Here is a 23,488-nt window from a genome sequence, read left to right as displayed (position 1 = left end):
GTGTCTTACGAACCGCGCTTAACGTTTTAGCGATCGAGAAGAAAAAATATAGAGGGCGCTAGTATCTGTTCCAACAATAAATCACCAGATACCTAGGCATTAGGACACGTGCATTGGGTTCCGTGTATGAGCCCTCGTTAAACACTCATTAACCAAACGTTATATGTTTGTCGTTTTGAATTGAAGGCGTCAGTATCTAGGAATATCCCCGAGATTAGGTTCGGTTGTCGTTCTGCAGGATGTAAAAACAAAAACGTCCCCTTACAACCGTAATTATTCGATCTTTCTCATCGTACCTTGACCATGGATAACCAGAAAAATAAACAAGTAACGAGTATGCTAGGCTGCACTCAGGTGCAAAGATAATGAAGCGTCATAGTTATTGTGTTACACAGTGTATGCAAAATAATACCCTGGCCCTGTTCGGGCTGACCAGCCATAACCTTAGTCTGGTTAGCAGACCCTTTCTGCCTACTTGAGCATGACGTCTGTCCACCTTGCTCCAGACAAGCCGACAAGTTGCAATGGACCAACCTTCTTGCTACTCCGTGGTTTCTGCACGGCTACTCTAGCGTGGTGACAGCCCGTCTATCTACAGACGACTGAAAATCACTTCGCTGGCGATGAAACAGAAAAATATTCCCTACCCTCTGCAATATAAAACAAAAAGATACAAAACTGGAGCTCTCCATGAAATCGGCTTGGAACTTTTCAATTCGTCAAATGTGATGTCAGAGTTTCTCACTCTCATTTGTGCAATTACCCTCCTAGTTAATAGCATGATGTATCAAACGTGCAATCGTGCACAAAGACCAGCGGGTGAACATGAATTTTCCAAAACAAACTTGGTGCCAGGGGGCAACCGAAGTGTATTTTACACTTTCATCGCGCTCATCGCGACTCGTGTGTTCGTTCAGTTCCTATGCTTGTCCCGATCACTACACGCTAGAAGAACCTAGAGCGAAAAATAAGATCTGCGTTTCTGTCCAACTCGCGAACGATCCGACAATAAATAACAAGGCATGTAGAAAAAAGAATACGGCGCGCCGAACCTTAAAGTCCTCATTTCTCGTATGTCGCATTGAGACGGCAAGCCCATTCGTTTTGCAATTCTGTTCTCATTGTGCGGTACCTTTCGACGAAAAATGGGTCTAGATGCCATTTTAAGTGTATCTGTATAAACACAAAACAACGAAAGTTATCGCAACTAGTTCGTGGCGTACGAAGCATATCTGAATATCCATGAGCCTCATATACCTCTCGTGACGACTCGTAAGTTCTAACATGCTTCTCCTTCGCGTATCTCTCCACCCCACTACTGCTTTCCTTATTTCTGTCCCATGCTGGAAAATCTCAGCACAGTAGCATGGGAAGATCAGGACGAGGTGATCTAACGAGTCACGTTACTGGCTGGACTGGCGACAAAGAATTGCTTTTTTTGTCTGGTGTTCTTCTGCAAAGTGAATGATATACGACCATCACTTCCGGTTCTGCTTCCGGTGTCTTTTCAACGGGCCGATTATACGGCGCAATTGAGAATCTTCTGCAAGCCTACTACTACTATATTATGCTTGTAGTAGCCTCCGAGCTAGAGACTTCTTGCCGCAGCGTCTTTCTAAGCCCAGTTTTCTCATATACCCGGCGCCATCAAGTACAGAAGATCACCGTCGCTTCGTAGTGGCTTCGCTGCGGTGGTATTGTTTCGGTGTCCAGTTGCTAAACTATGAATGATACTCGCGTTCTGCGTTTTATTTTTATTTTTTAGAACACTGTTTATGAAGCCTCTTGATCACCTCTTATTTTCTTTTCTAGAAAAACAAAATGCCTTCAGTTCAGGGCTCAGTTCAGTTCGTCTTTATTTTGAGCTACCAGCTTTAATAATTACTAAAATAAACATTAAAAACGAGTACACCTGAGAGAACATGTAGCTGTTAATGTGGCGGCATACTCAGTGGCCCTTTTATAAGTGTCAAGCAGGAATTCCGGGTCTGCAGACGGTGGAACAGCAAGTATTTGAGCGGTACGCAACCGCATTTTGTCAGCTGATTCTGATGGGGAAATGTCATTGCCCAATGCTGCTTTTTTTTTTTTGTCCCAAAATTATTTCTACGTGCAAAGCGCTGGCATGCGCTTCAAACACTGCATCCTCGCCTTAACAACCCCAAGGTGGGCTGTTTGTTAGTACAATATCTAATTTGATAAGAATAACCGACTAGTTACGAAAAAATGCACTAGTTCAGATCAAAAGGAATAGTGTTTCTACTTCACAGTAGTAGTTACGGCAATGTTTCCCGCACAAAAAAAGCTGCCTTTAAAGGGAACTTTGGCGGAAATGTCGCCAGTCATTTCGTTCCGCCTGCTTTGAGTAGCCTGCGGAAGAGCTAAAACAAAGGAACGAGCGAGTTGTCTGACCTGAAGATCTTTTGCTGCCTTTGTCTCCACGTGGTGACACAAAGGCGGCATCAAAAGAAAACCAGCAATGCAGCACTGGAAACAGCGGCGCTTGTCTCAAAATGCTCCTTTGTGAAAACAAGAAGTGGAGGGGCAAAGTAAATATTATTTCGTTTTTTAAGAACAACAGCGACATCTTGTTACGGCAGCAGGGACCTGCGAACCACTTAACAATCTCATTTTCTTCTGCAGTGAGCCAAATTGTATACCTGAGAAAAAAAAGAAAATACGCGCATATGTACCGTCTTTGCCAAAAGTAACCAGGCTGCGTGTTCTGCTTCTCAGTCGGGTAACAGAGAATTCGTACCCCTATTGAAGCTGCAAATCTGTGTATAGTAATTACGAGCTCCTGTCCTCACTTTTTAACAAGTTGTGATCTTCTGTGAATCCACGTGTTCTTTAGAATACAAGCGAGAAGCAAACCATGCAGCCTGGTTACTTTTGGCAAAGACGGTACATCTCTACCTTTTTTCAAATCGTGAACTGTATACTGTTTTTAGTGCATCGCTCTTCAAATGCCTCGCTTGCCGTGCACAAATTCAACGTGTTTTCGCATTCTCACATTTTTTACTCCGTTTTTCTTCTGTGCAGCAGCGACTGCGACAACTCAGCGAAGCGGCCCCTCATCGTTCGCAATGTCGAGACGGGCAAGATGCTGGTTGACTCCCTGCACAAAATTACGCGAAATGTGAGTACGACCCAAGCAACCTTTTCTCCCCTTTATCCAGCAGCCTTCTCGCCTTTCGTCCACCAGCCCCCTTTTCGCGTAGCTTGCGTCCTTGAAGAAGAAACAGAAGAAACAGTAAGCAAACATTTTTGAAGGAGAAGTAAAAGTCTAAACCGAAGTCTCGGTCCTCAGTGCGAAACACATTGCAATCTCTTCTTCTTCTCTCTCGCACTCCAAACAACGTCGAAAGCGGCCATTTCAATATATGCGTAAGCGCACGTATTCCTTACAACGGGGTGACCGGGCGTATTTAATGCGGCCGACATTTATTCAACGACTCCTTTTGGAAACCAAGCACCGGACACGTCGTTAACCAAACACGAGTTCGGTTAATGCCGCGACGGCGATCGCTGCTTGGCCTGAAAAAAAAAAAGAAAAAAAAGCGAGGTGGAGGAGTAAGACCGGGCGATTAGAGGAAATGCGTCAGCTTCTGAATGTAAAAATGACGGTGCGGAGGAGAAGATGGAGGAGAGGAGTCGGAAAGAAGAGAGCGAATAGAAGCGAAGCTACACTGGTGGCGCTCACATGAAACCTGAGGAAACCGTTTCCGAGCGCGAGATGTCGAGTCTCGTTAAAAATACGTTTACTTTTTAGGTTGGCTCATGGCGAAAATGCGCTCCCGTTCAAAATTACTCGCCGCACTTGAAAGTGTTCTTTTGCGCGTTTTCGATGTGAGCGGGCAAAAAGAGCATGACAGAAATGCCACCACTCCCTAACTCGCGTTTTCTTGTAGACGTTAATGCAGGAAGCAAAAACGCAAAGAGAAAACCGCAATTAAAAACGTTTTCCCGCGAGCGCAGATGTTTAATTTTGTAAGAGAGAAAAAAAAAAGGGAATGATCTGTACATGGCTGTCTATCCAATATGCGGTACTTACGCTCACTATTCAAAATTATCTTAGATGAAAAGCTTACGCGCGAAATTCAGAAGTACAAAAAGGAAACCATCCTTCCGCGCTGTTTCTAATGGACAGCTGTGTCGTTCCCCTTTTTCCTTTTTCGCTGGGCTGATCTGTATAACAAGCCTGATTGTTATATTTAATTGCCGCCTCTTAATTTATATCATGGCCCTAAAGGCTCATTTGTGGACTTTTTTTTTTTTTTCGAACGAGTCCCTCGTTGCGATTACTACTCGCAACGTTTCGTTTCCACTGCACCAAGCCATTGCATTAGGTTGAAATAGCCTCGGATTGATAACTAGCTTAGGTCGGCCATCGCGTTACATTTAGTGTCGTACTGCGATTGCCATTTATGACCACGCCTTTTGATGCAGATACCGTCATTCATGATTTCCTCTGTCAGTCTTGCCTATTTATTTATTTATTTATTTATTTATTTATTTATTTATTTATTTATTTATTTATTTATTTATTTATTTATTTATTTATTTATTTATTTATTTATTTATTTATTTATTTATTTATTTATTTATTTATTTATTTATTTATTTATTTATTTAAGAGTACTGTCAACCCTCATTTGAGGGTCATTACAGGAGGGGAAAAAAACAAATATATACACAGAAACGAAAAAATCGGTTCTGATATACAAGAGAGCATAAAAACCCAACACAACACCGCCGTAAGTCACCTGCTATACTAAAATATATATACAGATGTCATAAACACGTACAGCCTTTATCAAAAGTTTACAGCCCTGAGGGTTTGCTTTTAAGCCGTATAATATGACTTCTGTAATAATTGTGGAAGTCCTAGCCATTGGAGAGGGTAGGACGAAAAATATTCTTGCCTTCAGCAAGTACTGAAACCAGGGAATGCACTACGAGCCACATAGTATCGCTCAGAAGTAGACACCCTGGGCTGTAAACTTTTGATAAAGGCTGTACATCCACGGTAATCTAATCAGTGATACAATTAATTAATTGTTTTTGCATAAACTGACGCTTATTGACATTGAATGCAGCCGACGCGTACGAGGTTCAGGTAGGAAATTTTCGACGCTGATCTCAACATGTAATGCTTTCTATTCTCAGAGACACTATAGCAGCACCTCTTGTTTACGTTATTTCGCGTGATTTACCCTGTTTATTTGTTCTTGTGAGTTCATTATCGCTCTGTGAAAACAACTACGTTGTAAATATGCCTGCTAAGTTCTGTGTGTCAATGTTCCGAATGCCATACTTTCCGGGGGTATATAATGAAGTTATTTCTGTAAACCTGGCGTCGGACATCATTGCCGTTCTTTTCACTCTTTAGCGCCGAAGGTCCTTCGAGTTAACCAAACTTTTTTTTCTTGGAAGGGGGGAGGGGAGGGGACAGTATAGGAACCTTCGGAACACCTTATTTCGATTCTTCTGGGATGGCTGCGTCGGCACCTGCAGCCGCGTCGTTTCAAGTGAAGAAAGGACGTTCGGATGACTATTCCAGTTCAGTTTAGTGTAGATGGTGCTGAAGAATAATGCGCGTGTTCAGAACTGAGCTCTCGCTGTGTAGCAGCAGTCTGATGACATAGATAGACGAGCAAGAAAAAAAGTAAGAACATTGGCAGCATCTGTCTGTCACCGTCGTGTTTTGTTTGTTTGTTTGTTTGTTTGTTTGTTTGTTTGTTTGTTTGTTTGTTTGTTTGTTTGTTTGTTTGTTTGTTTGTTTGTTTGTTTGTTTGTTTGTTTGTTTGTTTGTTTGTTTGTTTGTTTGTTTGTTTGTTTGTTTGTTTGTTTGTTTGTTTGTTTGTTTGAAAGCAGCACCGAGCTTTTAAACGCACTTTATTGAAGGGCCCCAGGCAGCACAACCCATTGGCCCCAATTTTGTTGACAATGTCCGGTCCAGCGTAGAATAAGTGTATTGCCAACATGATGTCAATATTGGGCCGACGATGTGTGCAGCCTGGGGCTGCGTATTAATACTGGCCGCATGGGGCCCTCGAACGCGAGTCTCAGTAAACGGGAAGTTTCTCATTTACAGACTCAGCTGATTTCAGCTAAAAAGAAAGCTGTCAGTCTACTACGTACGATTCACTTTTCTCCTCGCCTACATTACTACGCTATAATTTTCAGGAAGCGCTGCAGACGCGCTTATATTTGCAAAAGAGCGGCTCGTCTTCTAAAAACCTCCGCTATCGCATTTCGCCTCAACTTCTTTTTTTTTTTTTTTTTTTTTTTTCATCGTCGCATTTGTGGGCATTATTCTGAACGCCCCGCCGTAACATATTTCAGGCTTGAAAACAGATCATGTTTCGCACCATCGGCATTCGCGCACCCACTTTTCGTCACTACACCTTAATAACAATATTCGCATCTTAAGCACGTAATAAAACTCTCGCGCCGCCAGACGCCAGTATTAACGCGGCGGTTGTATACGTTGCGACGTTAGACATTTAAAAAAGAAACAAAAGATGACCGTTGAAGGCACGCGCTGGCTTTGCAAGCCCGGGGGCGAGACGGGTAAAATCCCAAGATCGTATCCTGTTGGCAGATTGATTACAATGAGGTAGCCTTTTTATATTATTTTTTTTCGCGCGCTTTTTTTAGGCGCGCTTCGTGTTGCAAATGCTTCTCGATAATGCGTCCTCTCGTTGTGCGAGATCACGCCGCGCCTCTCTTTAATACGCTACTGCGGCGCTTTTACGCCGAGCATTCCCGCTGAATGGTTGTCCGAAGTATTCATTTTCGCGTTTATTTTTTTTTCCTTCGTTGTTTTCCTCTGCAGCATATTAAGAAGGGACACTGAACGCATGGCGCTCAAAAGAGACAAGTGAAAGAGAAAGTCAAAGGGTAGCAGGGTTCATATTCATCTTCCTTTATGAAAAACTTACCTCGAAGTGCTTAAACCGTTACAAAAGCGACAAATTTCGCCGATATTTGATGGTAGCCTATAGCACCAGGCGACAAAAAAAATTATAATGGCTTCAACTAGGCGAAATCGGCGTACGCACACTTTCATCGTTATTCTCTTTCATTCTTTACAGGCCCCTGCTTTGCTTTTCCTATTCTCTTAGACTTTATATAGCATATATAGTCTATGTAGTTTGCGGACTAACTGATGACGGGACGTGCTTTCCACACAATGAAAGAATCGTTCCTCTAGTCAGTGCCACTTTTTTTGTATCAACAATGGCTGCATGATTAAAAAATATGAAAAAGATGAAAAAAATTATGGAGCATAGCAAACAGAGCTTATTAGTTCAGCACTTCATAACCTTTTCGATTGTCGCCCACCCAAGCTGGCGCCTCGTTTCAGTGCTCTTAGCGAAATAAAACACAGACCTTAAAAGTTTGTCTGCGCTGTTTCGCGCTATTTGCGCGTGGTAAACCAACTGGCTGTATATACTTCGCTTTTTTTTTTTTTTTTTCCTTTTTTTACACAAACCTCTATAATTTCTGTCGAGGAGGGAAACTTATGTCAGCATTTTTCCATTCTCGTGGGCTCTGTGGCCGAAACTTCGTTCTTCATGGTCTACAGGGGTTACCAGAGGAACGAAGATTTAGCTCAACACCACGAGGATCTGAAAGCAAATATCCAGTCTAATAAAACCGCTGCCTCAACAAAACAAAATTCATTATAACGTTTCACATCACGATTTCTGTGGCACGCACGTTTTGAGCAGAATCTAACGTTTCGTTTTTTGTTTTTTTCTTCATTGCTTTGTTCAAGAAAAAGCAAATTTCAAGAATTGAACCTTTAGCGAAAGTCCGATTGCGGTTTACATTTGGGTCTTCGCGAAGATTATCGATTTTGCCTTGCGGTAATGAAGCACATATACAAGGCTCATGAGTTTCGTAATCTAGATAGATTTCTTCTCAAATGACATGTCTAAAGAACCGTTAACTGTAGTTACAAATCAGCCTTTGTTGACTGCAAAACTGGACGCCGCTTAGTACTCTTCCTCCGTTTTAAAGATGTTGTAGTTCCCAAAGTCATTTGTCTCTCATGTACAGAGAACTGAAAATGAAAACAGTTCGTGCTTTTTGAACTTATTATTCCGCGGCTTTTCACCAAAACGGAAGCGAGCCGCTATTCGGTTCATTTCTCTTTGCCCGTTATCCCCTTCAGGAAAGGTGGGTCCCACAACCACGACACGGACCATTTAACATTCTCTTTAGGAGCGCACGAAACCTCGCGCGCCAAGCATGCAGCCGAAAGAACGAACAAGACAAACACGCACACACGAATGTCTCGTACTGCATCACCCTCACTGTGATCCCAACCTGGTCCGCCATTTATCAAAAGCCGGACAACGCTCGTTCCTCGCACACTAGACCGCCCCCATTTAGACCTCGGAGCTGCCCACTGTCCTCTGTCATTGTCTACGTTGCATGCCTGACGCGCGTCAGCGTGACAGCACTGGGGGACAGCGCTAGAAGAGTTGGCGACATCATTGTGGGTGTAGAAAAGAGGTAGGGGGAAAAAAAGAAAGGAATGCCGGCGCCAAAAGGATGACACAGGCAACAGGGAAGCACACGGAAGTGCTTGTTCTTCTTTGCAGTGCCCGAAGCCGGTATACGCAAAAAGATGGGAAGTAACCGGGAAACGGTACGAGGGGAACAGTCGGCGAGTACTCAAAAGGGTCATCTCTTCTTTCTACTCTCTTTAGGGTGTATTCTTTTTAACCTTCTGTGGGAAGCTTTCATCATCGTTCCATTCTCGTCGCAGCCGCTTCCGTGTACGAGTACCATCTGCCAGGGCTCGCTGATGTGCGGACCACAACGACGGAACGGCAAGGAACCCCGACCTAAAGAAGAGGTGCTGCTACACGCCAGGGAGTTCCTGGACCAGTTTTACACAAGCATCAAGAGGTATGCAATCTGGGTAGCGCATCTAGCTAAGCCTAGTAAGTGTGAACTAGTGGTTTAGTCGATGTCAAGCTGCCGACTGAACTCTCCGAGCTCATCTGAAAAGCTCACAGAAAAAAATAAAAATAAATAATAAAGAAAGAGGAAAAAACATTTGGAGCGAACCAGGCTACTGCGTAAAGAACATTTCGCACTCGGAAAGTCCTTGGAGGTGATGATGAAAAGTAAAACATTTTCAGACACCTTTCAGTTGCCTCCTTTCTCTTGCTCTATCATGGCTTCAAGTTACTACCGTTCCCTCGTTCACACTTTTTTTTTCTTCTCTCTAGTTTGTCCATATCCTTCTCTTCCACAGCAACTGTTATTTGTCTCTGTGTAAAAAAACTCGGCTGCCACTCCAACTCTTTGTTCACATTTTGAATGTTCTTATTGTTGATACTTTTTTTTTCTTAGTTGTGCGACGCTAGAAGAAGAAGCTTGCCAAGTGATTGAAAATATGTAGCCTTCTAGACGAACCGCATGTTGCAGTAGACAACTGTTCCTGATTTGATGCGTTCATTGGATGGAATTTTGCTGAACCCCTTCCGTAAACAATTGCAACTCGCTTAGTTCACTTACATAATAATTTTTTTCCTCTCGAACAAGATTGGAGACATGAACCTGTAATATTGTTAATTTCGTCCATAATGAGTATAAAGTTTTTAAGTGATACACAGTTGCTTTGAGGGGATGCTCCGAACAGACATGCAAAGCCTGATCCCGTAAAATGCGCCATGTTCTCAGCCTGCTGCATTTCGCGCTCCTCAGAAATTCGGCCTCCGCTACCGGATATCATACTGAGCAGACAAACCCTGAAATTACTGCGGCATGGTGACATGTAATACAAGGAATAATTAAAACGCATTCAATATGATTAGGATGCGGCAAATTAAAATATAAGTACTACAACAACGGCAAGTTAAATTTACGTTTTCTTTAAGTAGACTTGCCAATTTGGAAAAAAAAAAAGCTTTTTTTTTCTGTATGTGCTTTGCAACCAAGCAGATCTTAACCAAATTGTTTCATTTCTTTATTTGTTTGTATTTCTATAAGAGCATGAAATAAATGTGGGCGTGTCTTCGTTTTTCATCCCCTAGGTTCCACTCGAAAGCCCACGAGAAGCGGTGGGCCGAGGTGGAGCGGCAGGTGCAGTCGCGAGGCACCTACGACCTCACCGAGACGGAACTGGTGTTCGGAGCCAAGCTCGCCTGGAGGAACTCGGCCAGGTGCATCGGCAGGATACAGTGGTCCAAGCTGCAGGTATACGGGAGAGTAACACGAGCAATGCCTCATTCTGCGCACTCGTCACAACGAGAAAATCAGAAACTACTTGCCGTCATGTTGTACTCTGCAGCTTGTTCAGGAGTCTCGCGCTCTTGTTGAATCCAGAAGGACACAGATGGAGGCTGACCATTGTCACAACAGTTTCAAGCGGCGTCTGTCATTAGCATTTCTTGAATGTTAGGCGGAATATTTGATACATTTAAAGTCAGTAGCTTTAAGAGAAATGTTACGATGGGCTGCACAAAAAAAAAATGAAAATGTTTAGGGAGGTGGCTTTTTCAGCTCTTTAGAGTTACCACAGTGCGTGCGCACAAGTCTACGAATAAAAGGCGTGCCTTTACTATTTACGTACCAGGTATTTCGAGAGGCCAGTCGTCGTGTTCAGTTTTGCAATGTAGCGGCCGCGGACGCATTATTACAAGTGACAGGCAGACGCTTGAAGTACTACCGTTCAGTTTCTATCTTTTGGTTTCAACCGTTCATGAAAGCTCAGCTGAGAGGACGCGTGTATGAATTCATGTTCGAAGCTAGCGCTGATGTTAGTATACTTGCTTTTGCTATTCCGGACTCAGAGACGTACGCTCATAAAATTAGAAACCACCTCGAATAGCATTTTTTTTTTCTGAATTTCTGATTTTTTCAGAAGTTTTAATTCGAGCGAACAGCACGATGTTCGTCCAGATTACTGCGCAGTCAGAAAAAAAAAAAAAAACGGCAGCATTGACGCGCATGAAGTCTGTATTGCAGATGCGTGGAAATGCCATCAAATGTTTCTTTTTTTTTTTTTCCTGAACAAGAGGTGGCGAAAACTTTTTATTCATTCGCATACAAGACACACTGCTTGAGAAGGAGGATGCACTTGATAGTTCGCATACTCAAAATAAGACTACATAACCCACTCCAGGCTTCTTTAGAAAAAACGAATTTGACATTGGACTTTTCTTAAATATTTTATTGCATATGAACGTACGGGTGCAGATGCACATTGATACATATTTCAGGTACCGTGCCGAAGAAATATGAAATGCAACCTAAGTGCAATGCAGATAAAGTTTACTACATGTGTATTTCTTTTAAAAACACGACTTCTCTCATTGCTTTTCAAGTTCATTTCTGACGTGAAAATACACTTATTGAGTAAACACCAAGCTGTCACTTTCATACTGCTTGTGCGTGTGCAACGTACGATTACCAACGCATTATGTACTTCACAGAATGAAGAAAAAAGTTCTAGTAGAAGTACCTGTGCAGGGAACCTCAATCTGGGCTATCGCCACCTCAGGCTACTCGACACGGCTTGTTGTGCAATTCTACGGAACAAAACTTATAACGAATTAAAAAAAGACGGTAGTGGTTCCACGCTGCCCAACCTCAATATCGAGTGTTATCTCCGAGCTACTTACTAATGCTAGAAGAGACCTGCTTTGAATGATCGCGTAAATTATTGATCCATGACGATTTTTACAGACGATGTAGCACGATTTTAATTCAGTCTTCCGAGGCTACATTTAGAGGAGGTCCAGACCAAATTTCAGGGTCTCCATCGTGTTCACCATAGCGGAATTAGGATGGCCATTGATTTTGGTCCGGATCGGCTGAGGTCAAATTTTAGGGGTTGTCTGGGAAAAATTTTGAGGTCATCGTCGTGTTCCCTTAGTCTAATTAGACTGGACATCTGGTTATGTCAAATTCGACCAAGGTCAAATTTTGGGGAGACCCTAGCCAAAATGTTTGGGTGGCCACTATCATATTTGCCAGAGCCGATTTAGGCAGAACGTCGATTTTACTCCAAATCGTCCGTGGTTTAATTTGGAGAGTGGCCCGGGACAAATTAGGCGGTGGTGCAGGTTGAATTTGGGTGTCACCTTCGTGTTCGTCACATCCGAATTAGGCTGGAGATTGGTATCTCGTACAAATTGCGGTGCACCCGGAAGGGTAACACCTGCCACGGCGATATACAGGGTCATCCACTTCTAGCTATAACACAATCACTACCTTCAAAGCAACATTGCGTTCGCCGCAGGCACACATCGATACAAAGCGATGCAGGCACAGAGGGACCCGGAAGTGCTGCTTCACATGGACCGCCAAGCAGTTACCTTTACTGCGTGGCCAGTTCGGACGTAATGACGCTTTGAAAACAGTGACCATGTTACCGCTAGAAGTGGACGAAGCTGTACGTGGCTAGCGACTGCATTATTTCGTTAGAGGTCAAATCACAGCGTCATTCGACCTTCAGTAATCGTGGCAGATAGAGCTAACGTTCTAAAATACTATTACAATTAAGGCCTGATATTCAGACACACGGTTTGGTTTGATTTGGTTTGGGGGGGGGTTTAACGTCCCAAAGTGACTCAGGCTATGAGAGACGCCGTAGTGGAGGACTCCGGAAATTTCGACCACCTGTGGTTCAGACACACGGTACCCTTGCTATAGGTTTTGTTCCAGCGCCAAACGACATATTTTCTAGCGTCAAACCAGCCCGGCCCTTCCCCTTACAAATGTATCGGATGACTGTAAGGGGGTCTTGTCTACACGCAGGTCTTCGATGCGAGGCACTGCTACACGGCGAGGGACATGTATGAGGCAATCTGCGCCCACTTAAAGTACAGCACAAACAAAGGAAACATCAGGTACGGTGACCCCGTTCCTCCTCTCTCTTGATTATTTCTCTTAGTCGGCTACAGCTGAATTTGCATTGTCCCGCTATATATATATATATATATATATATATATATATATATATATATATATATATATATATATATATATATATATATATATATATATATATATATATATATATTCAGCACCAAGGAAAGAGGAAGGAGCACAAGTATGACTTAATCGAGCAGGCGAGGCAAGTTTGAATGAACTAAATAAAAAAAAGATGAATAAAAAAAAAAGTAGTGCCTGCGCGGGAAGTCGTATATTACTTTCGAACGCACCATTCAGGTTATGCAGAAGATACGGAGAGAATCTTATTGTCTGCCCAAGTAAAGTGTGCACAAAACTATGGATTCTTTTTTATATTAATTTCGATCACCGCAGCATGTACTTAGCTTGTTCCCAACAATGACTGGCCCAGTGCGCGGCGCATTAACCTAGACTCAAAGAGCCGCCCCATAAGTGCCCCTGCAAACTTCTATAACCTCATCTACCCACCTAAATTTTTTTTTATTTCCCCTTCTACGCTTTCCTTCCATTGGAATCAAATTTTTTACCCTTAGCGACCATCGGTTATCCTCTCTTCGCACTACATGTCTGCCCATGTCAATTTCTTCTTAATTAGGATAGAATGTCATTGACTCGAGTTATTTCTCTCAAGTTATTTGCGTTAGGATGCATTCGACCGGCTGAAGTGGTCAGCGGAGCAGCGTGACTTTTCCTCACTGCGAACTCACAGGTCGGCCATCACCATCTTCCCACCACGCACGGACGGCCACCACGACTACAAGGTGTGGAACTCCCAGCTGATACAGTTTGCGGGACATAAGCAGCCCGACGGGACCGTCATCGGGGACCCGGCCTCCGTCGAGCTTACCGAGGTCGGTGCATGCGATCAGTTTCTTGGTAAATAGCCCGACGCACTGGATTTAAATCTCCCTTGAAGCTACTCCCGAAACCTTTTTGTCTTCTCAAATGCTGCTTCAGGGTCTAGTCTCTCGCGTCATACACTCTAGCGGGGTGAGATGCTTCTCGCCTGCATCAGTACCGTGCTCCGTCATTCCTTTTACTGTTCCCAATTTCACCCATTGTTGTTTCTTCGCATAGTGCAGAGCATCGCAGCCAGTTTGGTACCCTTCATTCCATCTTTTTCTTCATTCTCTCTCTCTCTCCCTCAAATATTAGTTGGTTCGTTGGGTTTAACGTCCCAAAGCGACTCAGGCTATGAGAGACGCCGTAGTGGAGGACTCCGGAAATTTCGACCACCTGAGATTATTTAACGTTCACTGACATCGCACAGTACGCGGGCGCCTTATTTTTCGCCTCCATCGAAAAGCGGCTACCACGGCTGGGATTCGATCCCGTATTCTTGGGCACAGAAGTTGAACTTTCTAACCACTGCATCACGGCCGGACTCCCTCAAATACTAATCCATAGTGGTAGTGTTCATGGTAAACGAGCCCTTCCCCCCCAAAAAAAAAGACGAATACGGAAGAGAACCTCGCAACTAGCCAACTTCTCCCGTTAGGGCTAGTGCCTCTCTCGCTTTGAGAAGAATGTCTGTATTTAGTTCTATAGCTCGTTTTCTTTCATAGCATGTACTCTGTCATTTGTGGTTGAGAATCCAGCAAAAAAGGCACGGCTTGCCTCCTCTGTTCTCGATTACCTGTAGGTTTTTTTCTCCGTCTGAAAATAAGAGCGTGGGACTTTACGTGGGTGGTTCAATTACTCGTATTGAATGTTAGTCCTTTAACGCCATTTTTTTCTTCTTCAGGAGTGCGAGTACAAAGTATCGAAAAGCTGGGCGTTTGTCAGGACATTTAATGATGTATTACCTGCATAGTAACTTATTCCGAATTAAAATGAGTCTAATTACTTTCTTGTGCGGCACATCATCACTTCTGTCATAGTATTAATTGGTGTATGCATTTAATGATGTAGAAAGCGGAAATGAAAGGTAAAGTTTAATTTGGGAGGTTCTCGTATTGCCACCTGAGGCTATCTTCTTCTTCTTCTTCTTCTTCGAAGGCTGAGCCTAACAAATATGCCATGGGCTATAGATAGAAGCTATAGTCGTATACAGCTCAATTCTTCAGTGACTACCACAAAAAAAAAAATTCATCCGAAGTCAAAAGTAGTCTGTCGTCATGGCAAATCTAGTTACCTAAACAAAAAGACTAACTTCCAAACGAAATTAAAATTGTTCGAAGCTTGACACCTCTTGCTCGTTCCATACATATAGTCAAACATTAATAAAAAAACTAATTTCGATTGCTGTTACGATCAGTCAGTGCAGTATTACAGTCATTATCCATAGTTAACTGGTGACGAGGTCACTTGGATGCAGGGACCTCATCATCGCTCACTCCTGGACTTAAAATCAGCCAACCTTTTTCCATTCATTTAATAATTTATTCATCATTTATCTCATACCCTACTGATGTCTTGAGGCAATAAATATCGACTAAAAGAAGAAAAAAAAAACAAAAAAAAACTGGTGATTCTTTTTTTAAGCACTATACGACTATAGTTAAAGAGGTTCTGCTTTTCAACAAACTTACACGTGCGTAAACAGAGAGAATTCGGTGTTCTAGCACTCCTTTTGCAGCAGTTCATCCCACACAGTCGCTATCGACGTCCCGCAATCGTTTGTAATTAGTCCGCCGCACTTAATTCTGAGGCAAGGCGGCGTCCCTTTGTAGGCCTAATCATTCGCCCCGCTAGGCAAACTCGGCGGCGAGTGTTGCCTTCAGCACTCCTGGGCTTCTTGGTAGAGAAACGGCTGAGCGAACGGTGTACTGGGGTCATTACAGTGTAAAGGGCAATATGGGGAGTGTCTTTTAAGGGCGGATATTAATTGCGTCCCATGTCCACCTAAATTGTCCCACTGCTCATTATATCGAAACGCCACCCGTTCGTGTGGTGACTACCAATCCATTCAAGAAACTTTATGGCTGTCATTCTGTATAAGGCGATGACTTTCGACAATTCAGTCATGACGGTATCTTACTTGTATGTGTGTGCGCGTTTAAACAGGCCCTGCTTTTTTTACAGACTCTGCAAGTAATTTGCAGAGGTACTGAAGTAAAACTTGTTGCTAGGCTAGTTGGCTCATGATCGTGCGGGGAGAAGTAAGCGCAAAAAAATACAAACACAAGAGAGGAGACAGGACAACGCGCTACTGGCAACTGGTATATGAGGTCTACAATAAAAAGCTTCATACTCCGTTCTTTAAAACAATTTTCTTGTACTTTACATATAGTACATGTTATTTCGCTCTCCTTACGTTACCCGCCCTTTATCCTCGTCCGACGACTCTAAGTGGAACCGCCAGTCGAGGTTTTTTTAAGGCGAAAACCTTTATAGGCTCATGGAACGAAATCTCGGGCGCGAGAGTTGTCCGCGAGAGTTGTGCGCGTGATCTGGGCGTCGGATCTGTGCACTGATATGTCACTTGCTAATAACGAATGTACGAAGAGGGAAATTAGGGATGAAAACAATTGATGGCGATTGGTAATGAGTATAATGAAGTTATAGGAAATGAATAATGATATGACTAATAAAATTATCATAAAATAACTAAAATGACTGCGAAACAATCAATAGGTTACACGACGACTTGCAATGACTGCAACTGACTGTAAAGGAGTAAACTTGCTTAGCTATGAGTGATAATGACTACAATGACTGGGCATGACTCAGCATAACTACGGAATGACCAGTATGTCAGACGGCGACTTGTAATGGCCACAACTGACTGGAAATGAATAAACATTCTTAATTATGAGTGGTAATGACTGCAATGACTGTGCATGACAGCCTGACTACGGAATGACCAATATCTCAAACGACGACTTGTAATGGCCGTAACTAACTGGAAATGAGTAAACATGCTTAGCTATGAGTGGTAATGACTACAGTGACTGGGTATGACTCAGCATCACTACGGAATGACCAGTATGTCAAACGGCGACTTGTATTGGCCTCATATGACTGTAAATGAGTAAATAGGATACTATGAGAGGCAAACGATGAGAAGCAAATGATAGGAGAGGAAGCGCAGGCTTTCGCTGTTCTCCTCTTAAATGTCTAAGAAACCTTTTTTTATATATATACATTCACTGTTGCTTCCGCCTGATTCGATGAAGCGGTTAGTCTTCGCACGCGAGCAGCTAAGGCACGCATACCACTTTTCAGCCGTGAGCGTCCGGAATATTGCGCTTGCATTACCTTTTATTCCGTTGCGAAAGCAACACTAGGCCAACCAGCTCGGCTGATCACGCTCGTATGCCTTAGCCGCAAAAGGCAGGAGCTGCCAACTCGGGTCTCTCGTATCACATGGGACGATTATGTCAGAATCAGCCTGCCAGGACCCTGGCATTCACGGTATACCCCTACAGGCCACTAAGGCACTTTCATACGGCTTGGTTAAATCGGAGCTTTATATGTGGGCTGGCAGCCTACGCTATCGCGTCATACCCTTATAGGCGGAGCCTAAGTGTCCCCCATATTTAGATGCAATAAACGCCTTTACCACTACCAACTGAAACGCCGGTTGAATTTAATGCGTTTGACGGAACGCTGATTGTGATAACGAAATCCTGTGCTCACAGCAGGTTTGCAGTTTGTCCTGAATACAAAACGTCGTCCGTTTCTATACTGTTCACCTTCGTTTACTGATCGTGTTAATCGAAGAACTGGAAGATTTTGTATATAGAGATAACGGATTAGAACGAAGTGCAACCACATGCCTTCGGTGGGATCCGAACCCACGTTACGCTGGTTTGGTGCTCTACTAACTTGTCTATGAAGGCCTACTTTTCCTAGGGCATGTTGAACAGGTAATGAGTTTGTAGACGCATTCGTCTATTTGCACCTTTAAGCAACCGTAACCTTGTGTTTGGCTCATGATGACCTTAGTTGCATGCGCGTCTTAAAATCGAGCAAATAAGCATGACCTACGTCTTCCTTTCTTCTCATTCGTAATTCAAGCAAATGATGAGTGTCTGTGCACGGAAGTCCTTCCTGTAGCTTGCAACCCTAAAGCATCGCCATTCTACTCTCGCCTTATTACCTGTCTACCGGAAATTGTTTATCGTTCGCAACCATCGCTACGACCATTTTTGAACGATGTCGTCCCTGCCGCAGATATGCAAGAAACTTGGATGGAAACCACAAGGAGGCCGTTTCGAGGCACTTCCCTTGGTTCTCTCGGCCAATGGCGAGGACCCGGAGTTGTTCGACATTCCAGAAGACCTCATCATGCGCGTCAAGATAACACACCCAGTGTAAGTGTGTCACGAGAGAAGACAACGGTCATTGCGTTCTTTTCCTTTTCTTTTCTTTTTTTTTTTTTATTTTGCTTGTACGCCTTGCGCTACTGCGGTTGAACAAACCTCCTCTTTGTTTCAAAAGATATTTTGAAATCGTTCAACTCGTACTAAATTTTAACCAAATTTGTGCTCGCTTGTTAAAATCGGTCCTGAAGACAAAACAGGAGGCAGTGCAACCTTAAAGTGAAAGCTTTTTGGCGCCAAGAATCATTTTCATTAGACCTTACAACTATAGTTCAGATTATTATTAAGGGGGGGGGGGGGGGGGGGCGTGATCTTTCTACGGTTGAGAAGTTTTTATACACATCGCATTGCCTATATACGTTTGGCGTATTTCTGCTGACTTGTTGAAAATGAAGCAAGCGGCCATAAATTGAACACAACAGAAAACAATCGGTCGAGCGACATCCACGAAAAATTTATGCATGCACCAAGATATCATACAGTTATGAACCTACGCTTAGAATAAACTTGAAGCTAACGAGCCAGAAACATTGCGTTCAAATATAGCGTGCTGTACCTTCGGAGTATTCTTCCGGTACTGAGAATGGCCAGCTGTTCAATCCTTACAAAACGGGGAAATGGCCCAGATAACCTCGATTCGATTAGGTGGGATGGGATGTTTCGTACGGAGTCCATACCTGTCTATATGAAAGAACAATCAGTCATCAGCGGCATGGCGTGCTTGTGAAATGTCATGAAATATAATTCATAAAATATTTCAATGCTTGACGGACAAGCATTACTTCGCTTCGAGTCGGTAATGGTGCGTTAATATGAGATATTTCAATCGACCTCTTGAGCAAATGGAAAAGTATTGGAATCTTTTTCACTGAAAATGTTTGACGCAGATACACGACCATAGACGAGATGCAGCTCGAGTGGTACGCCGTGCCAGCCGTGTCTGGCATGATGCTGGACGTGGGCGGCGTCGAGTTCACCGCCTGCCCATTCAACGGATGGTACATGGTAACCGAGATTGCCGTTCGAGACTTCTGCGACGCACACCGGTACAACCTCGCAGAGGTGAGCGCTACTTACAGTGGTGGGTGCCGAAAACGATGAACGAAACGCGCTAATACGCGTGAAAAATGGTTTCTAATCGAATGTCAAGTTTCATTGAACCACGAAGCATGAACGAAGTGTCAAAACCCAATTCCGTGTTTTTTTTTTTTTTTTTTTTTTTTGGGGGGGGGGGGGTATAATGTTTCATCGTTGTATCATGACTTTCAGCGTGGACAGGTCATTGCAAAGTATACGGAGTGTGTTAAGCTCTGCTCTTAACAAACTCGAGTAAGCAGCGTCCGAAAAGTGCACTGAACTTGAGCTTCAGCATGAAGCCGAACATTTCGCAATTTCCTACCCGAATCCTACCTAGCTCTAAAGAAATTCCAAGGTCCTTGTATTGCAGAAAAGCCGGTGTCGGCGTTGCGGTTGTGGCTGCGACGCGAAAATCAGGAGAAAGTAAAGAAATAATAGAAGTTTTGCGTAAACCCTCGCAGTCGAACACGGTTCTTTCGCAGTGCGAGGAGAGCATGCGAGCACGGACTGGAAAAACAAAAGAATTTTAATGAGTAATAAGCACCGAAGTGAAAATGTTGCATTCTTTATTTGTTTTGGTCCACTCATCTTTTCTACATTGACAATGGCTGAACTAGTATGCAAACAGCCCATTTACTATCTCCGTCACTTAAATAATGTATCTAATAACGGTTTTCTGTCGATGCACGTAGAATCTTCAAGAAGTACCTGATTGTTCCTGAGGGTAAATAAATAAACAAATAAATAAAGAAAGAAATAATGCACTCTTAATGACAAAGCACTCGCTCGAGCATTTCTGTAGCAAGCAACAGTGTTTTCATGGAGAAAATAACCGGTACCTTAAATGCAACTATTTTTCCTAAATTGGTACCGCAGTTTTAAGCAATTTGATTGGCAAAGTTGTCCTCAATGGAAATTTCTGAGGCTAAGCCTAAAGTAGAGAGTAACGAAGTTTACGTTGCGTTTATAGTTGGACTACCGGTGTGGTATAGACACAAGCTCTCTTCGGTAAACTTTTGTTTCGTACGTGTTTGTGTACGTGCCCACGTGTGCGCGTTTGTGCGCGCGTCTTTTCGCCTCTAAAATGCGCTCCTATGTACAGGCTCACTTTCGTCTTCAGCTGGTTCGCGCCAGGACTTCCTGTGTTTGAAGCTCACGCTGCAATGAGCTAGGCTGTAAGCTGCCCTAAGCACTCGAGCATTTGAGTAAAGCAAATAATGGAAAAGTCATACAAGTCCGAACTTTAGTACTCTGAACATCATTCGAACGTTTATATTTAACTTACTGCAAAAAAAGTTATCTCGCTGGTTAATTAACCTACACTGAGTAATTATCACAATCTACATGGGAGTAATTGCAAGAATCTTATTAAACTTCGCTCAAGTTCTTGACATTTGAGCAGTCCGCGCGTATACGTAATCACCTCTCTTTCAGCACCAACTGTCGTTTCTCCGCAGTGCTGCATGCTCATTGCAACTCAAACTGGCTCGCAAACGAACGGGTGTTTTGCAGGAAGCCTTACAAATTTGCTGATTTCGCTTTCTTCCCCAGGAAGTCGCTACTCGAATAGGCATCGACACGAAAAGCAATTCGACTCTCTGGAGGGACCGAGCTGCCGTTGAGCTCACTCTGGCTGTCATGCACAGTTATCAGGCAAGTGGCCTCCGCCGGGCGGGCCTACCCTGATTTCCATGCAACGCTTTCCCCTTTTCCATCTCCGAAAACGTCTCTTACACGCGCGCCACGCTGCGTCCTGATTTGCATATAGGGGGCGAACTCTGCAGCTACACCATGCACGTACTTCTGCTGCTGCCGTTGCATTCTCTGGATATCTTCATCTGCAGCGCAAGGCGCCATTGATGTCGGCGTTGCTGCAGGTCTAGTTGTTGCCGTTGCTCGTACACTCGCTTGTACTAGTCAGTCGCTGACACGAACGTCCACGACACCTAATGCAAAACAGTGCACGCTCCTTTTTCCTCAACACGTCCTAGCCAGGAAGCATAGTTCAGACTTTCGGATAGCTAGTTCTGAGGTTTCAGGGAAGTAATTTCAACTTCCTCAGTCTGTGACAAGGTTGAGAACGTTAAGGTCAGTGAGAACAAAGGAAAAACAAAATGTGTGCAGCTCAAAATGAGAGGTTTAGGGTTAGGATGGGGTCGTTAGAAGAGCGGTGTCGCTGCTTTGAACCTGCTAACGCCTTTCTCAAGGTTACTTTTGTCGACTTTCTTCGATCCTGTTCGTACTATATTTTCGCTTTTGGGAAGCAATTAGAATTCACCCCTCCCCCTTCACCTCTTCACGGGGATATTAAATATTGCACTGATTATAATGCAATTGATGCGCCGATATTGACCAATAGATACTGTTGTTGCAACTGCTAAGCAAGACAGCATCCGTTCAGTGATGAACAAATCTGGCACCGGAGCGTAGTTTATCTACTGCCTGCTCTGGTTCTCTCCGGAACTCGAGTATGATTGTAATAGAGCTGGAAGAGCTTGATTGGCGTGCAGTGCCTGCAGAGCGTTCACTGCAACAGAAGCTACTAGTGTTTTCAGTGCCCCCGTAGTGTGCGTTACAGTTATCGCGGTGATGCCGCCCAATACGACACGGCTGTGAATTGTCTGAAAGCTTCATCTTAGTCATGCAACAGGGCGACTTTAGCGGCCAAAAACTCTTTAAAGCGAAATATTTTAATGGTGCAGAGGGGCAAAGTAAGGTCGATTCAGGTTACTTGGACGACCGCCAGCTTAAGCCGATAACATGTAGGACGCTCGGACTCAAGAACGACGACTAAACAACCTGATATGTTGCGTATTATAATGTTTCTAACTCATTGCGAAATATATTGATTAAGGAGCAAAAGTGCATCAATACAGCTCATTTTTCGAGCTGCTTTTTCTTAACACGCTATAAGAGAGGACATCGTTTTCATTTCCAATTCTAGTCGATGCTTCCATGAGACCTGCCGCCTGCCACGTCTGTTCACAGTGAACATTTGGAGTATCAACGTCAGAATTATTAGGAAACTAAAATTACCAGCTTCCCGATTGACAATGCTCTCCTGTATGGCAATGAACGCACGAGCACGTGGTCCGTGTTTGGAGCCAGCCTATCAGAGTTCATCACAAAGTGCGCTGCGCTCTCGAAAGGGCCGCAACAGCTGGCGTGGCCTGTTTTGGCGTCACACATAAAACAACTCAGAAATACATCGAGGTTAAACCATGCTGCCGGTAACAAGGACATCATAATCGTTTGCTACCACTGGGAAAGTCTGTTTAGTATTTTATATTCATTGTAACAAGCACGTAACCAAACTTTTGTATCCTATATTGCGGCTGTGCTGCAAAGACAGAAACCACACAATGATACCGCCTACGTTTATACTACAATAACCTCAATGGAACCTGCTGAGCGGGTATGAAATTAATGCTGTGCCTTCCACCGTCCTCCACTCCTGTCCTTGATTGAAAAACATGACCACGCACCCCTGCATGTGTCGTACTGACGCGCATGGCTGGCGTGCGCGTGCAGAAAGCGAACGTGACCATCGTAGACCACCATTCTGCGTCGGAACAGTTCATGAAGCACATGGAGAATGAAAATCGGCTGCGTGGAGGCTGCCCCGGAGACTGGGTGTGGATCGTGCCCCCTCTCAGCGGAAGCCTGACGCCCGTGTTTCACCAGGAGATGCTCTACTACCACCTCAAGCCCAACTATGAGTACCAGGTACGCATACCTCCAAATAAAGACATCGCCAGGAGTGTGCTAACGTATATTTCGGCCGACAGTAGGAACGAGCGGAGCTTGCAGGGCGTGAAACCGATAAAGGCAATGTGTTGGAGCCACAAGGCGAACATCTAGGGAAGGGAAACTAGCCTGGCTTTGGATGCGACAACTAGATTGAGCAATTTGCGAAGGTATGCTAGCCACGAAAAGGGTAAGGTTAGGGCGAACGCAAATTATCTGTTCAGGCATTCCCTCGGTTGCTGCTCGGGCGAGCGCGTGCGCACTCTCGTTGCCAGGAAAGGAGGAGTGACCAGGAGTCCAAACAATTTTAACAATGGGAAAGGTGTCATAGTTTATAGTTGAGAGCACGCGTGAAGCCCCGAAAGATAATGCATTCTTCGCGAAGGTACGCCACGCAGCTTGGGAGTCTGTGATTATTGTATGTCTCGGACTGGTGTGATGTTAGTCACGTG

General features: G+C 43.9%; 1 protein-coding gene across 2 annotated transcripts in view; it reads left to right on the top strand.

Moving 5' to 3' along the window:
* Positions 1–23,488, top strand: part of Nos (Nitric oxide synthase) — a 350,537-nt gene that overhangs the window by 269,329 nt on the left and 57,720 nt on the right. For both annotated transcript variants that reach the window (XM_084598518.1, XM_084598517.1), the window contains exons 2-10: positions 3,043–3,139; positions 8,786–8,928; positions 10,062–10,224; positions 12,790–12,881; positions 13,655–13,796; positions 18,064–18,203; positions 19,100–19,274; positions 20,841–20,942; positions 22,821–23,015. In XM_084598518.1, coding sequence (XP_084454644.1) covers positions 3,043–3,139; positions 8,786–8,928; positions 10,062–10,224; positions 12,790–12,881; positions 13,655–13,796; positions 18,064–18,203; positions 19,100–19,274; positions 20,841–20,942; positions 22,821–23,015 — 1,249 coding nt within the window. The remainder of the gene's footprint in view (positions 1–3,042; positions 3,140–8,785; positions 8,929–10,061; positions 10,225–12,789; positions 12,882–13,654; positions 13,797–18,063; positions 18,204–19,099; positions 19,275–20,840; positions 20,943–22,820; positions 23,016–23,488) is intronic.

This window comes from Amblyomma maculatum, chromosome 3, assembly GCF_055883805.1.
Source record: "Amblyomma maculatum isolate TAMU_Amacu chromosome 3, ASM5588380v1, whole genome shotgun sequence".
In the NCBI taxonomy this organism is placed as follows: Eukaryota; Metazoa; Arthropoda; class Arachnida; order Ixodida; family Ixodidae; genus Amblyomma; species Amblyomma maculatum.
The sequence above is the reverse complement of the archived record's forward strand: the minus strand, read 5'-3'. Positions and strand labels throughout refer to the sequence as shown.